Here is a 16,901-nt window from a genome sequence, read left to right as displayed (position 1 = left end):
CGAGCTTCCGCGCCTGCTCCCGCGTCCGCCCCTTCCTGGCGGGTCGTCCCTTCTGGCACCAGGCCTTCCTGCCGCGCCCCGCTCGGGGCCTCCTCCTGGAAGCCTCCCCTGACTACTCCAGCTGCTCCAGGGCGACTCTCTTCTGAACTCATGGCGTTTACTGCCAAGGCTTTTTACTGTGATGTTTACTCATGTAGTTATGAAGTTAGTGCACCCTTACAGTCTGTGACATTGTTATTTAACTTTGCACGTAGATTCTGTCTCCCCTGATTTTGGCTTCCTGAGAGTGGGAACTGTATATTTTTATTCCTTGTATTACCATGTGGCACCTAACATTGGAGGATATATTGAGAGTATTAGGTAATGATTGAATCTAGTCTACTTGGAAGCTTATTAAATTACACACTCAACCTCTACTGTTCTTACCAGTTTTAAGATTATTTCCAAATTCTCAATTTAGATGGTCTTTTGTTGTTTGGTTTTGTTTTGTTTTTCAAATCAATCACATGTAGGTTTTGATGGGAGTTATCACATAAGCAAACTGAGTCCTAGGGGGTGGATTTTAAAGCCAGGGGGCCCTCATTTCTCTCAGCCCCTCTTCAATCCCACACAGCCAGCCACTTGACTGACTCTAGGCCATTGGGATCTCTAGGCCCCACCCCTTCCAGCTTTCCTGCTCAGATACACTCTGAAAGAATTTGGGGAAACTATGTACCCTTTACACATTTTAAAGTCAACAACTAAGATTTTTAATCTTAAGTTTAAATACTTGAAAGGACACACTTTCTGGGGAATTGTAAATACTTATATATTTAGAAAGTCATATCACTCTTTTAAATCTAGTGGATGGAATATAACACAGAGCCCTTTCATGTTCATTAACACCCTTTACATAAGTGAACAAATTCATTAGCCAGTCAGCAAATTTACCTCATTTGTCTTTCTAGTTCCTCTTCCCATTTCATTTCCCTATATTTTTTTCTCCATTGCATCACTTTTTTTGTATTTTAGTGTATTTGGGGAAAGTCTTTTATTGTATATCTCTAACAAAAATATGTACATAAATTTAAATTTACTTTGTGTGACCATAAGACTATAAGTATTAAAAACAATTACTCTGTCCTGGATTTAAAATTACAATTATTAACAGATGCAACTGATCAAAACTACAACAATTTTTATGAAATTAAAAGACTCTTCCTCCTTGGAAGAAAAGCTATGACCAACATAGACAGCATATTAATAAGCAGAGACATTACTCTGCTGACAAAGGTCTGACTAGTCAAAGCCATAGTTTTTCCAGTGGTCATGTATGGATGTGAGATTTGGACTCTAAAGAAAGCTGAGCACCAAAGAATTGATGCTTTTGAACTGTGGTGTTGGAGAAGACTCTTGAGAGTCCCTTGGACAGCAAGGAGATCAAACCAGTCAATCCTAAAGGAAATCAGTCCTGAATATTCATTGGACGGACTGATGCTGAAGCTGAAACTCTGGTACTCTGGCCACATGATGCGAAGAACTGACTCATTGGAAAAGACCCTGATGCTGGGAAAGATTGAAGGCTGGAGGAGAAGGGGATGACAGAGGATGAGATGACTGGATGGCATCATCAATTCAATGGACATGAGTTTGAGCAAGCTCTGGAAGTTGGCTTGCTGCAGTCCGTGGGGTTGCAAAGAGCTGGACACAACTCAGTAACTGAACTGAACTGAACAAATATTGACAGTGATTAAACAAAAAAGTAAATTTTACTGAAAACACATCTCTTAATGAGATGGAAAGGGCTGGTTCTTGTTTTCCATTGACTTCATTTACCAGCTCCAGAAAGGGCACTGTGGTCCAGTTCACAGTGGTTGAGAGAGCTCAGCCTTCCTCTGTCTAGTGGGAGAACAGTTAATAGAGGCAGATGGAAAACACAGTTCTCAAGAAAATTCATTTTAGGAAGGAACACATACGTTTGTGGAAATTGATCCTCATTAAAACCTGGTCCTGCCCATGAAAGCCCATGGAGAGTTATCATGTTCACTCAGAGTAGGCAAACCGTCAGCTAATTAAAGAGAGACTTAACTTGGTTTCTCATTCTCCAAAATAGGGAACTCAGAATGGGTCTGAATTTCCTTGTTACTCTTGATAGTTGCATTTCCAACCTTCCTCCTGCTGAGTCCCCATCCTTATGCATATGGGCAAGACAGGAACTCAGATGACTTCCAGATCTCTGTAGGTTTGTGCCTGTGACAAGTGCATCTGAACATTCAAAGACCTGCTCATTGGCAAAGAAGCAACCTAGAGTCAAAATTAAGAAATTATGGTATTTTATTTTTCCATTTCATGGAAGCATCATCGGCTCCTGACAGTTCCCAGTGGTTGGCCACCAGGTGGCAGCAGAGAGAACATAGTGCTGCCAGCCCTGCTCCTGAGTTCCAGGGGTGGGGAAGAGGAGCTGGGAGGTGGAGGTAGGGATGTTCTGCTGTCAGAGAAAAAGGGAGAGGGAAAGTGGGGCTTAAATACCGATCTCAAGAGGGGACAGAAAATATGCACAACATCTTCAGAATAAAACTGAAGGAATGAGGAAAGGAATGAAGGAGTCAACGCTAAATTGGGGAGAATTCAAGGGGAGTCAGAAGGGTAGAAACGGGTTTGAGAGCAGAGGTCCAGGATGCCTCTGGGGGCCGTTATCTGTACTCCTCCCCGGGTGGGTCAAGGTCTGGCTCCTCGTGAGATCTGTGGTCCACCTCAGGGGCAGGTGGCCAGGGGTTTTCTGGAGGCTGGGGTCCTGCGGGCCAGGGGTCGTCAGGCCGAGGAGGTTGAGGGGGATCAGTTCTAGGGGGTTCAGGAGGCCAGACTCCAGAATCAGGCAGGTCTCTCCAAGGACGACTGGGGCCTGGAGGTGGAGGATCCTCAAAGAGAGGGGGTGCCCCTGGCCAGGGGTCACCAGGGATTGGGGGGCCCTGAGGCAATGGTGGAGGGCCCTCCTCCTCTGAGATCTCTCTGGATGAGGGGGAAGGGTGGTCTCCACTGCCTGAGATGCCTGTAGAGGAAGAAGAAGGAAGGTAAGAGGTTGTGAGGGTCCCCCCTCTCCCAGCAGCTAGGACCCCAGGAGCATCACCTCTCTGTGATGGACCATGGCCTGAGCTGATTCTACACACAAAACTCAAAAGTAACTCTCCACACATTAGCAGAATACCAACATGATCTTAAAATGATATGAAACCCTGTCCTGAACTACTGACTGAACCAACTTTAAACTGACATGACCTCCCTTCCCCCACTATAAACTCCATCCAACCCTGTTTGGGACACACCACTGGCAGGACCCCTATACATGTCTGAGGTCCAAAACTATCTATACCCAGGCCCCATGTAGCACCCAGACCCCATCTCTACAATAACCTTCTCCCCCGTAACAGAGACCCCAGCTCTGATGAACACTTGCCTGCACCCCTGAATGCTGATCTAAATCGCCACATGGAGCTAAAGCCAAACCAGCAGTTTATTCTGTGCTAAAATGAACCTACTCACATCACCTCCATCCCCTTAACTCTTCCCCTCACATGCATCTCCCAGGATCTTCTAGAATCTCCCTGTCCTTACGCATCCATCTCAGCCTCGCCTCATCCTGACTGTCCCACATCACCCCAAATCATACTCCGAGCCTCTGTTCCCAGCTCACCTCCAGCAAACAGGCAAAGGACCAAGATCCCCAGGAGTTTCCAGTTGAGCATCTTGGCTATCTCCTGGCCCCCAAAGTCAGGGGTCACCTGAGTCTGGGAGTCTGGGAGCCCTAAGAGGCTTTATAGGGGAGGAGGGAGTGGTGGAGGCTGATCTCTGGGGAGGGGCCGGCCCTGTCACACAAGGAACTGCATCCCGACCTGACTGGTCAGACCCGTCTGGAAGGCCACGGCTGGTGTGTAACCGCTGATGGCGGCGGCCCTCAGCTCAGGACCCAGCCACCCAGGCTCTATCGATGACCTAGACCTTGCTCACCCCACCCTTGTTTTCATGTCCCCCTTCAGCGAACCCTAATAACAGGGACTCCTACCTCTCATCCTTCGAGGTCCCCGGAAGCCAAGGAATGGCAGCAAGCATGCGTGGGGAAGCAGTGTAATTACAGGGGCTGAGAGGCAGGATGCGGGGCAGAGGGCGGGCAACTGGGGGGACAAGGAGGGAGAGGATGGGCGGGGGTGCTCTCTTGAACACCTGGGACACAGCCAGGGCCATCTCAGCTGGTAAACCGAGCCTCCTCCACCCACCCCAGGGTGAACCCTCTCTTGGGGCTCAGTTCTTCCTGGAATTTGCACTCCCCAGCATACACCTTCTCCAGGCATGATGAAGGGGGCCTCCCGAGTAGTGACACACGAGGAATTTCATCCAGGAGCCACCTGGGCTGACTGCAGCTGAAGGAGGAAGTACAAGACATCCTGATTCCTTCTCCCCACCCCAGGGCTGGTTCCAGTCAGTCACACCCAGAGGCTCTGGAATAAGCTGCCTCAGCCGCCCCCTGGCACCTCAGCCTCTTCCGCCTCCTTCTAGCATCTTCACTGCCCTTCCCCTGGTCCTTGGTGGGAACCCTCTGCAGCCCCCTTCTCCCCCCTCATCCTTCAAACGTCAGTCTGTCTGGTCTGAGTCGCTCAGAGATGCCCCTTGAACTTTCCTGCAGCAAGGACTCCTCTGTGAGGATGTCCCACGAGCCGCTCGGAAGCAAATGTCCAAAACTGAACTCACTTCCTCCACAACCTGGTCCACTCCCCAGTGGCCAGGAATACCACTGTCCCCTGCGGCTCAATGTTTCAAAGACTTCATTCCTCTCTTTCCTCATCCCGTGCCCCCAAACCCGTCCTCCACAGCCAGTTGATAGGTCTCTTAAATATGTAAGTCAAATTGTGTGGCTGTTCTGTTTAAAAAGTACTCCAAGTGCTATTTATTTAATGTGGCTGGACCAGGTCTGAGTTGTGGCATACAGGATCCTTAGTTGTGGCATGTAGAAATCTAGTTCCCTGACCAGGGATTGAACCTGGGCCCCCTGCTTTGGAAGCGCGGAGTCTTAGCCACTGGACCACCAGGAACCTCCCTCCAAGGGCTTTTTATTGACTTAGAGTAAAACCCAAGCTCCACCAGGCCTGGCCTCTCCCTGAGGCACCCTCCCTTGGGCTCCCCCCAGCCTCAGGACCTGTCTGTCCTGGTGCTTCTCCCAGATGGCTGCACAGCCCGTTCCTTAGCGCACTCCGGCCCCAGCAGCACATCCCTCCTGAGAGAAGCCTTGCCTGTCCCCTCATCTAAAGCCACCCCTCCCCACACAGCTAGTTTCTACCATGTCACTATCATTTTTTTCCTCTTCACAGCACTTGTTTGAAACATTCATCTGTTCATGTAGGTACCTGCCCGTTGTCTGTCTCTCCCACCAGAAGGTAAGTGTCTCGGGAGCAGGGACCCACCCGTTAATCAAACCCACCAGTGGCCCCCTCAAGGCAGGACGCTGCCTGGCTCTGTGATTCCTGCTGAGCACGTGAATGTTTTATCTGCCTCGTGCCCTTGCCCTGACCATTTTCCAGAGGTAGTTTTAAAACAAAAGTTAAGGATAAAACAAAACCTGGAGCTTCTCCAAAAACTTCTTGGGCAGCCTAGGAAAGGGGTTTTGAAAAAGGAACCATCTACAGGAAGAGCTGTATGAGGGACTGGTTCTCACATTTCCCAGACAAGAGAGGCTACAGGGAGAAAATTTCCTCATATTCCCAGAGAGAACTGTCCAGACCACGACTCCTACTGTTGTCATCTTTATTGAGCCACGGGAGAATGCATGACATCTTGGCGGCTGGTGTCCCCGAGGGCAGCTGGAGGAAGTCCCCTTCCCGACCCATTCCCCTTCCATCCTCATCCTCCTGGTCCTCATAGCTGGTCAGAGGCAAACTGAAGAAGAGGTCTGGCTGTCCCCTTCACAAATCGCTTCCTCTTTGGAAATGGCCTCACTCAGGCCCTGCAGGTCGTCGAGCAAGACAGAAAGGGATCCTGGAGGGACAGGAGGTGGACAAGGCTGTCAATCACAGTGCCAAGGAACAGGGCTGCTACCAGATGTGGGAGGGTTATAAGGGAGAAAGCTCTTGGCCCAAGGCAGGCTGTGGGCCTCCAGTGTCACAGAGAACAAGGCTCAAGCCCTGCAGAGTGCCTGGAGGAAAGGTTCCCAAGGTCCCCCTGCCCTCCGTCCCTTACCTTTGATGGACTCCTTGGTGCAGACGGCCGCTGCCGGGGGTGTGGGTGCTGACGACTCTGAGGGCTTCGGGCTGGGCTCCACAGGTACGCCCTTATCCAACGGGGAAGGAAGGACTGCCAACAGTTGCTGCTGCTTGTAACGGGAGAGGAGACCCTCCTGCTGCAAGGTGGCCTGGGAAGGAGAGGGTTAAATGCCACCGAGCCCAGGCAGGGGCCCCTCCCCTCTCCACAGCTCTGTTCCCCAACCAGCCCATGAAGGGCCCAGTCTCTCTGCCTCCTACCAGCATGAGGTTCTTGTCCCTCTCCAGCTCCTTCAGGCGCTGGGTCAGCCGCTGCCCCTCCTCCTTCCGGGCCTCATCCTGCAGGCGCCGGAGCTCCTGGTTCCGCTCCTTTTCCCGGGTGGCTTTGCGCTGGATCTGGCGTAGGGAGACCACTGCGGGAAAGCCAGGCCACAGAGGGGATGGGTGTTGGCAGCCTAGAGGCTGCGAGGCAGTGAGAACACAAGCCTAGAAGGATGGGCGGCACACGGGGTCCCCAGCTCTGACTCAGGGAGCCACAGACGCTTTGTGGCATTCAGTCTCTTCTGTATAGACAGAGGGGTGGCTGACGCTCTAGAATCTTGTGAATCTATGAACCCAAAGTACTTCCCCCATCCCTGAAGCTTCCTGGAGGACTGGAGGGGAAATCTGAATAGGGACTGGATATCAGATTTTGTGCAATTCATTTTCTTAAAGTGTGACCATGGTACTGAGGTTACATAGGAAAATATTCTCCTTGTGGGAGATGCAGCTGAATAGTCAGGTTGTTTACAGCTTACTCTCAATAACTGCCCCCCCAAATGTATATATATCAATATGTGTAAATATACAGATAAACAGGAAATGTGATCAAAGGTTATAAAATGCTGCTCTCACTGGAGAAGGCAGATGAGTATCCATTACATGATTCTTTTAACTTGGTTAAGTGTTTGAAATTCTTCCCAATAAGAACTGGGGGTAATCGTTGGCATGTCACATTGCCTCTGTGGAGGGGGGTGACTGGGAGAAGCTGGGGGGATCTGGGGCTGGTCAAGTGCTGTTGTTTGATCTGGGCACTGGCTATACAAGTGTGTTTACCATTTGAGAATTCATCTTCCGTGATAACTTCATGACTTGCACACGTCAAACAGAAAAAGCTTTCAAAATAGTTTTGACAATAATCTCATGCCTCAACACTTCCTCCTTCTTGGAAGCCCACGTGCATCCCAGCCACTCTCACCAGCCTTGGTGTGTTCCCTACGAGCTTCGTTCAGTCTCCTCTCTGATTCTGAGAGCTGTTCCTGCAGCCGACCTTCCACTTCGGCCACCTTCTCCTGCAGCGCTGGGGTGGAGGTGCACACAGGGCGTCAGGGGAGCCTGGGCTTAAGGTGCCCACCACTCCTGACCCCGGGACTGCCCCTGTCCGCTCCTGCACACCTTGCCCATAGATCTCCTGCTGCTGGGTCAGCTCCTTCCGGAGGCTGGCAGCCTCTGCCGTGCTCTCCTGCTGGCCCTGGCGAGCCGCCTCCAGCTGTAGTCCCAGGCTGGCCAGGGACTCCTGCGTGCGCTGCAGCTCCTGCTCCAGCTGCTGGGCCACCTCGCTCAGCTTCTGCCGCTCTGCCTCCCCTGGGAAGAGGAGGTGCCCACTCAGGTTCCTCCCTGCCCTAGACCCCAGCTCTGCCCTCCTCCTCTTCCTCCCTAAGGCCCCCCGACTCTGGCCCCCCGGCTCATGCTCACTGACTTGCAAGCACCAGGCGTACCTTGCTCCCGGGCCCGGCCCACCTCCTGCTGGATGATGTGGGCACTCAGCTGCAGTTCTGCGTCCAGACGGTTCCGCTCCTCCCGCAGCTGCTCCAACTCAAGGCTCATGTCTGTGGTCGGTGGAGGTGGCGGGCAGCTGAGACAGGAAGGGAAACAGAGATGGGGGAAATCACCCAGCTGCCCGACCCCTAAGCCCTTATCCTTCCTCCATCCTTGTGTTTTTCAGATCCCAGCAACCAACACCCTAAAGGCCAGTACTCCTGCCCCCCAGTAAATCTAAAGTGGCCCGGACTTCACCTCTCCTGGCGCAGCTGAGCAAGGGCCACTTTTCGAGCCATCAGGCCTGGGGAGAAAAGGCACAGAGTGTGAGAGATGCGTTTGCAGAGAGGAGGGGAAACAGGGGCGTAAGGAGATGCTCGGACTGGGAGGAGGCAGGAGGGTAGGTGTAGGATGAGAGAGCTGGTGGGGCAGGGGCAGCGGCAGGGTGCGGCTGGCAGTTGCCCTACCCACCCCGAATAGTGTGGACCTTGCGGACGGCGTAGCTGACTCGGCTGCTGAGGCTGGGTAGCTGGGCTGCGGCGCGTTCCACCTCGGCCACGGTGCCCTGGAGCCAGGTCTGAAAGCTGGAGAGGACACGAGGTTACCAAATCCTCAACCCCACCTCATTTCCAAAAAGACTCAACCCCTCTATCCTGCGCTGCTACGTACATGGAGAAAGTAAGGAAGGGGGATCAACCCAAGGGGAAGAGAAGCTGAAGCCGACATCCAAAGCCGAGGAAGGGTTGTTACCTGTGCAAAGAAACCTGCGCATCTCCTCAGCAATCTAGTTTCTAAAGGTTCTACAACAATAGCTGTGAAGGAAACACCTCGGAAGTTGGTATGAGAGACAGGCTTGCAACTGATTAAAAAGGAAACTGGCATACGCTTTATTAACAGACGGAATATCTAGTAAGCCAGTAGAGGCAGACCTCGGATATACTGTGGGTTTAGTTCCAGACCGCTGCAACAAAGCAAATACGGCAAAGCAGTACCGCAAAGCAGAAGTCAAATAGATTTTCTGGTTTCCCAGCGCTTATAAAAGCTATGTTTATGCCATACTGTAGTCCATTAAGTGTGCAATAGCACTATGTCTTAAAAAACAACTAAACATTTAAAAACAGCATTAGTTTGAAAAGAACGCTGTTGGGGAAAAATAGCGCCAATAGACCTGCTCAACGCAGAGTTGCCACAAACCTTCAGCTTGTAAAAAATGCAATATCTGTGAATGATAAAGCAAAGTACAATAAAACAAGGTATGCCTGTGGGTCAACTTTAAAAGAAAAAAAATAGGTTAAATTTTTTCCAACTCAACAGGACCTGCCTGCAAAATTTTAAAGAAAGAAAGATCAAGTGTCTATACTCCCCATCTTTGAACAGTTCTGAAGGTGGAGATCCTCCTGTGTTGTGCTAAGTCACTTCAGTCGTGTCTGACTCTTTGCAACCCCATGCACTGTAGCCCATCGGGCTCCTCTGTCCAAGGAATTCTCCAGGCAAGAATACTGGAGTGGGTTGCCATGCCCTCCTCCAGGGGATCTTCACGATCCAGGGGATCTTCACAATCCAGGGGACCTTCACGATCCAGGGATCAAACCCGCATCTCTTACATTTCCTACTAGGTGCTCTGTTTAGCTCAAGCTGTTATTAACTGCAGGAGGAAGTTAACCTCATCTCAGCCAAACATGCAGTGGGTAGGAGTCATAACAAGTGACCCTGGTGAGAATGTGGCAAGGTGGAGGTGGGTGGGTGGGGTGCCCCATAGAAAACAAACAGACTTTTACAGGGTTAGATACATCCAGCCCTGCTTCCTCCAGACGACCAGCCTTCCAGTCCCACTTGCCCGAGGCTCTTAAACCTCAAGATGCCCGGGAAGCTGGGGAAGCAGGAATGCTATTCCACCCACCCTCACCCCAGATACCTGCTGACAGCATTGGCCACAAGCCTCAGCTGCTCCTCTGCTGGGGCTGCCTGCTGCTTCCTGCGGCGCCAGGCCTCCTGAACGCGGCTCAGCTCCATCTGCAGGGCCTAGGAAGGGTGAGGTAAAGAAAGGGGTCCCTGCTTGGGGTCTCCCTACCATCCCTCAGCCTCTGCCGGTCTTAGACACTGACCTTGGCGCCCATCCGCTCCACCTCCACCTCGGCAGCTTTGTCCTGCAGGGAGCGCTGCAGGATGGCCTGCTCCTGGCACTGGGTTTCCACTCTTTCCTGGAGCTCTGCCAGCTGGGGAAGGAGAGGAGGCAGGTCCAGAGCAGAAAGCTGTAAGGTGGGGGTGGGGGAAGCATTGGGAAGGCAGGGGCAGGTGCAGAGGTCTCTGAAAGAAGGCCACACTGAGAGACAAGAAGCCCAGTTCTTGAGAATGGAGTCTTGAGTCCAGGTTTCCTTCCAGAAGCATGTTCCATGTGCCCACACCTTGAGGAACTGCCCTGTGACCTGCCCATGAGGACCCACAGCCTCGGCCCATGCCACCCACGGGTCCTTGAACATTGTCACCTCCTGGAAGAGGCTGTCCCCAACCACCCTACCTAAGGCTGGCCCACCTCACAGTGTAAGCCTTACAAGAGCAGTTCTTTGTAGACCTTTGCTCAGGGCTCTGCAGCCAGCACAGGGGAGCCCCCCAAGTATCTGGTGAATAAACACCATCCCTTCCGCAAGGAGCAGGGAGCTGGGGGAGAGCACGGGAGGAAGTGGGCTCCAGGCAACCTGTCCCTTCAGTCGCTCCACGCATTCTCTGTGTTCTAGTTCCTGGGCCTTCAGCTGCACCATGAGGGCAAACACCTTCTCCCGCCAGCGCTTCAACAGGGACTGGCACTTCTTGGTGAACTCGGGCTCCAGGCAGTCTGAAGGCTGAACCTGCAGATGGAGGAAGCAAGGAGTGCGGGCTCCTGGGGGAGCAGAGGAAGGAGGTGGGTCTGGTTTCTCCTATCTGGCCCTGGCATCAGGAGCCACAGCAAGGAGAGGTGTTCAGGGGAAGAAAGATGTCAGCAGGGAATGGCACACCAACCCCTCCCGCGCACAGGGGCCGAGGGGCCTGGGCCAGGGGCCTACCTTCCGGGCCAGCTCTTCCTCCTGCATGCAGAGGATGTGTGTGAGGCTCTGCACGCGCACCTGCAGCAGCTCGGTGGTGGTGTGCAAGCTGTCCCGGTCCTCCTGCAGGTGCTGCGGGCGGGGTGGGGACAGCGGGCAGCCACCTCCATCAGGTCTGCGAGTGGCCCTCCGGTGGCGCCCAACCTGTGCACCCCTCGACGGCACTGCCTTTTCTCCCAGGGCCTGTGTTCTTCTCCAGGGCCCCTTGCCCAGGACTTGAGCCCCCGTGTTCTGTCCCAGGCTGAGCACTCTCACCTGGACGGTTTCTAGAAGCTCCTGTCGCTCTGATTCCCATGCCTGGCTGCGGACCTCCGGAGGGACTTGCTCCCCCACATACCTCCTCAGGTTCTCAACTAAGGTCATCTGAGCCTCCAAGTCCTCTTGGGTCTTGCTAGGGTTGGGGTGGGAGCAGAGGAGCCATCAGGGGGCCACCCTGGAGACCCACTTTCCCCACCAACCCACCAACTGCCAGATCCTCCTTGGGTCGCCCACCTCCCGGAACTCACCTCAGCTGCTTCCGCAGCAGCTCGGCCTCCCTCTGGGCCGCAGCCAGCTCCTTGGCTTCCCCTGACCTTCGGGTTTCCAGATTATTCAGAGACTTCTCCAGGCTCCCAGCTTTGCTGGTCAAACTGGAAAGGGCCTCCTGGTGAGCCTGAGTCAAGGAAGAGAGCTACAGAGAGAAGGGAGGACTCAGCAGGGGCCAGCTGGCCCACACTTGGGCTTTCCAAATCCACCCCCTGCTTCATCATTGGCCTTCACTCCCACTTTCTGTGACCCTGGACAATCACCCGAGAAATCATCTAACTGCACACAGCAAAACAGAGACCATCCTTGGCGCTTCACTTCCCATCACCCTCCAGGCCATCAGCACCTCCTGTCAGGCCTCCCCCTAGAATACTGTCACTTCTCTCCATATCCAGGGCCACCAGCCTGAGGTAAACCACCTCATCTCTGGCCTGGACAATGGCAACAATCTTCTGAGCGGTCTTAGAATCCTCCAGTGGCTTCCCACGGCTTTCAGACCAGCTTCTGCCCTGGGTCTGTGAAGCCTGTGTCATGCCTTGGCCTCTGCCAGCTCTTAGCCTCTGAACTCACATCCTGTCTCTCCACTGCCCACTCTGCTGCAGCCACAGTGCTCTCTCATCATCCGCCCCCCGAACTCCCAACAAGTCTGCTCCTTCCCACCTCAGAGTCTACCCAGAGGCCTGCTTCCCCCAGCTCCTCAGATCTCCATGACATCGCCCCCCGGGGCCGCTACTCCCCACCCACCCCCCCACCCAGTCCCGTCATCTGTTCGTGCCCTTCCTGCACGTATCAGTACAAACTGATCCTGCTTCTGCACCTGCTTACTATTTACTTCCTGCCATCCGGAAGGAAGCCAGGAAGGCAAGAGCTTGTCTCTTTCTCACAGTACCTCCAGCAGTGGTAAAGGTGTCAGATACGCTGAAGGAGTCATGCTGTGGTGGGCGAAGGAGTGGAAATGGCTGCCCTCACTTCCGGCCTGCCTGCCTCTAGCCCTATCTCCATACCATAGTCACCGTGAGCTTTTTGGACACGAATCACAAAACTTCTACATATAAAATACAAATCTGATCATGTCATTTCCTTGCTGAAACCTTTCAATGGTTGCCCACTGCTCTTAAGGTAAACTATAAAATTGAACGGGCCCAAGGCCTCACACTCCAGCACAGCCCCAGAGCCTGTCTTGTCGCTTGTGCTCAAGCCTCTCTGGCCCCCTCCCATGCACATCTACATGCACCAGCCCATCGCCTCCCCCCAGGCCTACCCACCAGCCAACTCTGATTTAACACAAATGTCGACTGCTTATCATTAAGCATCTTTCACGAACTGAAAAGAGCTTTCTTTTGAAAGACCCCCTTTGTCCATTTTTCGACTGGATTGCTGTCCTTCCTTTATCGCTTTCTAGGCACACATTACATAGTAGGGATATTAACTTTTTATTGTGGTATGACCTGGAAATATTCTCCCCCAGTTTATCATTCACCCTTTTGTTGTTGTTTAGTTGCTAAGTCGTATCTGATGCTTTGTGACTCCATGGACTATAACGTCAGGTTCCAATGCCCATGGGATTTCCCAGGCAAGAATACTGGAGTGGGTTGCCATTTCCTTCTCCAGATCTTCCCAACCCAGGGATCAAACCCAGGTCACTCCCATTCCAGGCTGATTCTTTACCAGCTGAGCCACCAGGGAAGCCCATGATTTACCCTCTGATTCTACTCTGTCATTCCTAAGTTTGGTATTATAAAGTCAATATATATCAATCTTTTCTTTAATAGCTCTGGATTGATTCATAGGTAGAAAGTCTTTCCCATTCCCAAGTCACAAAGGAATTCACCCTCATTTTCTTTCAGTATCTTTATGGCTCCATTTCCGAACTGGTTGGGTGGCCTTCCCCAGCTCCTCGACCAGTGGGGCTCCTTTGTCCTCCTTCATGGTACTTCTCCCGATCACAGGTAACTAATTATAGTTAAATAAGGCACTGAATGTGTGTGTCTTCCACTGGGTTGTCAGCTCCACCCACGAGGACAGGGAGTTGACTCATTTGCTCACCCCAGTGTCCCAGCTCTTGTCTCAGGAATGGCAAAGAGGGAGCATGGACACATGTCTTATGATTGAATAATCTCCCCTTCCCAGTCCACCTCAGGACCGCCCCCACACCCCTCACTCCCCTTCCCAATGCTCCCAGATGAACTGGGTACCTGGAGTAAAGTTGGAAGACAAACTACTTCCCCCTGGAACAGGAAGCAGGGCTTCAGGGGATGGGAGGTCACCTGAGTCTGAGCGGAAAAGGGCAATCTGAATAAGAACAACACACCCAAGTTCTCCCTCTTTCCAGGTCACCTGTATTTTTTTACCTTCACCAAACACCTCATTGCTCTTTTCGGCCAAACCTGCTCTTTGCTGGGGAGCTCCCGCCTAGCTCCCCACTGGGCAGCCGAGCCTTCCCCACGCCCACATTCACCTGTTCTTGGTGCAGCCTCTGAACCTCCTCCAGCTCCCGCTGGCTCCCTTCTTCCAGGTTCTTTCGAACAACCTCGGCCCCAGCCAGGGCGGCACGCAGGCCCTCAGCCTCAGCTCGGCCAGCCTTCTCCGCCCGTGCCAGTGCCTCCAGCTCCACGGCCTGAGCCTCCAGCCTCAGCTTCTGCTGCAGCGAGGTCTCCCGTAGCACCCGGACCTCTTCCTCCAGCCGCCGCAGCTCTCGCAGCTGTCGAGAGATCAGCTCAGCCTGCTGACTCAGGGCCTGTGACCCTGCCAGTTCCGTGCACCTTCAGAGACAAGTTAGTTTAGCATAGGTGAGACAGGTTAGTCAGGTAATGAGAGCGGCCAAGGCATGAATGGAGACAAGAGAAGAGGAGAGGATCCCTCTGCTCCTATGTGGAGAGATGGCAGGGAATGAAGCTGGGCCATGGGGATCTCTGCATTCCGTCACCATCATCATTCAAGGCAGACCTACTAAGCATATCTGGGTCCACAGGACCTGAAAAGCTAGCTGAGTTCATGGACCATAACCTCTCTTGAAGGCAATATATAGACAGATGTGTTAACCATCACACGTGCACATCATTAGGCTGCTGCTGCTGCGGCTGCTGCTGCTAAGTCGCTTCAGTCGTGTCCGACTCTGTGCGACCCCATAGACGGCAGCCCACCAGGCTCCACCGTCCCTGGGATTCTCCAGGCAAGAACACTGGAGTGGGTTGCCATTTCCTTCTCCAATGCATGAAAGTGAAAAGTGAAAGTGAAGTCACTCAGTCGTGTCCGACTCTTAGCAACCCCATGGACTGCAGCCTACCAGGCTCCTCCATCCATGGGATTTTCCAGGCAAGAGTACTGGAGTGGGGTGCCATCGTCTTCTCCACATCATTAGGCTACACATTCTGAATTGGAGAAGTCTGAAGGACACTGAGACTGCTGAATTCTGACTTAAGGGCAGGGAAAAGTTTGATGGAGGTACAAAGAGAGGTGATGGGTTCCAGTATCAGTATGGCAAGGCCAGGCGCCAGTTAAGATTATTTAACTGTTAGATATCCTGCATGAGAAGTCTGAGAGGGCAGCATCTCAATAAATCACAAAGTCCCAACCTCTAGAGAGCTGAAACCAGCTTATAAGATGATTCTTGACACAGTTCCCTCACTGAGGCCCAGAACCAGAGCACTGTAAAAAAATTTTTTTTCAGCTGTGCCGTGCAGCTTGTGGGATCTTAGATCCCAAAGCACGGACTGAACATGTGTCCTTCAGTGAAAGCTTGGAATCCTAACCACTGGACTCCCCAACACCTTTTTACAGGATCTGCAGCCTACAGAAATTAGGTGACTGGACAAAGGACCCCTAAGGGGTAGCCAAACAAGCCACAGAGTCTCCATCCCCTGACACTCTCACGCTCCCCTTTCATCATCCTCCTTCATCCCCTGACACTCTCACGCTCCCCTTTCATCATCTTCCTTCTTTCCCTTTGACAGGGCCCAAAGTAGACCCAACCGCAATCCTGCTCAGGAACAAAATGGCAGACGGATGGTCCAGTACATTTGGGAAAAGACTCACATGAAACATCAAGAATAAGTATTTTCACAGACAACACACTGACAGAGAGCATGGCCAGCTCCACCAGATGAACTTCAGCCTGCCTTATACTACGCTTAGTACAATCAGCTGTGGGTCAACCAATTTCTTCCCTTAGGATTTAAAATTCTTTGATATCAGGATATCTTATTTATTTTTGTTATCTTTGTCCCTAGCATCTAGCACACTGCTATTATTTATGCATTATAGACACCAACAATTGCTTCTAAAAAAAAAATGAACAAATTGTGGAACTAAGGGTTGAAAGAGGGTAAGGACTCTATTACAGTCAAGAAGGGTCACTGGCAAGCAAGTCCAAGAGAACAGTAACATTAGATCCATACCTGCCTCTCCACTCTGGTTCCTGCCCTTTGCCAGAAACTTCCTGTTCCCACATGGTCACTTGAGGTCTCTGGTTGTCTGGCTGCCTCTCTAAAACATCTTCATGGGTTGGGTGCTGGACCAGGGGAGTGTCTGAGGCCCATGTGGGAGCCATTCTCGGCAGTGTTGGAAGGGGCCGAACTTGGAAGTGGGATGGGGGAATCAGCCCAGTGGAACCTAAAGAATCGTAAGGACAAAGGTACTCAGTTCTCCAGGGAGACACAATCACCAGTCCCCATGCCAGGTCCCACTGACCTGAAGGTCGAAACATCTCCACATTATTTGAAGTCTCTAGAGTCGGTGTACAGCCATCTATGCCCCCCTGAACAATAGGAGAAACAAGGACACTCCAATTCAATTTTCAGGCCTCCTTCCCAAAAGAGAGCCCCTACAATAACAAAGTCATAATCCTTAAATAACAGCCAGGTCCATCCGACTCTTAGCTTTTCTTATTCTACTTCCCAAAAGAAGCAGGAAGTACCCCAAGATCCCTTGCTTGTCTCAGTCTGGTTCCTGACAGACTATGGCAACAGCCATGAGGTGGAGAGAATTTACTGAGAAAGGCTGAGGGGCTGTGAAGTTTTACTCATACTTTTAGAATTCTGGACAGTGCCTTTACCCTCCTCCTTAAGTTTCTATGGTCTCTGCAGTTCCTGGATGAAGGTGACAATTGAGGTATGCGATGCAGGGGCCGTGAGCCCAGTCTCCAGAGTTCTCTCCATGGCTCACCAAGACCTTGGGGAAGCCCATCCAGACACCACCAAGCCATGACTCCCGGGTCCTTCCCTATTAGAGCGCTGGCCCAAGGCCTGGCCCCTGATGAATGCGGCCACATGTAGCA

At 52.2% G+C, this 16,901-nt stretch overlaps 2 protein-coding genes across 5 annotated transcripts; both read right to left on the bottom strand.

Annotated features, from left to right (window-relative positions):
- Positions 1-2,672: 2,672 nt before the first annotated feature.
- Positions 2,673-3,722, bottom strand: PSORS1C2 (psoriasis susceptibility 1 candidate 2). The gene is made up of 2 exons (XM_068961132.1): positions 3,671-3,722; positions 2,673-3,028 (listed from the first exon to the last, which is right to left on the bottom strand). Exons 1-2 carry the CDS (start codon positions 3,720-3,722, stop codon positions 2,673-2,675), a joined length of 408 nt encoding a protein of 135 aa, XP_068817233.1.
- Positions 3,723-5,885: 2,163 nt separating this feature from the next.
- On the bottom strand, positions 5,886-16,895 carry CCHCR1 (coiled-coil alpha-helical rod protein 1). 4 transcript variants are annotated; one of them, XM_068960507.1, is made up of 18 exons: positions 16,653-16,895; positions 16,316-16,382; positions 16,024-16,237; positions 14,085-14,388; positions 11,608-11,771; positions 11,357-11,492; positions 11,063-11,173; positions 10,718-10,867; positions 10,127-10,237; positions 9,937-10,043; positions 8,493-8,605; positions 8,280-8,325; positions 7,982-8,118; positions 7,659-7,847; positions 7,462-7,563; positions 6,486-6,637; positions 6,205-6,376; positions 5,886-6,003 (listed from the first exon to the last, which is right to left on the bottom strand). In XM_068960507.1, the coding sequence occupies exons 1-18, from the start codon at positions 16,893-16,895 to the stop codon at positions 5,894-5,896; spliced, it is 2,628 nt and encodes an 875-aa protein (XP_068816608.1). In that variant the 3' UTR covers positions 5,886-5,893. The 4 variants fall into 4 exon arrangements, with proteins under 4 accessions (XP_068816608.1, XP_068816610.1, XP_068816609.1 ...); XM_068960509.1 differs by having other exon boundaries at positions 16,024-16,128; positions 16,315-16,382; positions 16,680-16,895; XM_068960508.1 differs by having other exon boundaries at positions 16,680-16,895.
- Positions 16,896-16,901: the final 6 nt, after the last annotated feature.

This window comes from Capricornis sumatraensis, chromosome 22 (assembly GCF_032405125.1).
Source record: "Capricornis sumatraensis isolate serow.1 chromosome 22, serow.2, whole genome shotgun sequence".
Taxonomy (NCBI): domain Eukaryota; kingdom Metazoa; phylum Chordata; class Mammalia; order Artiodactyla; family Bovidae; genus Capricornis; species Capricornis sumatraensis.
This window is presented reverse-complemented; position numbering and strand designations above follow the sequence as displayed.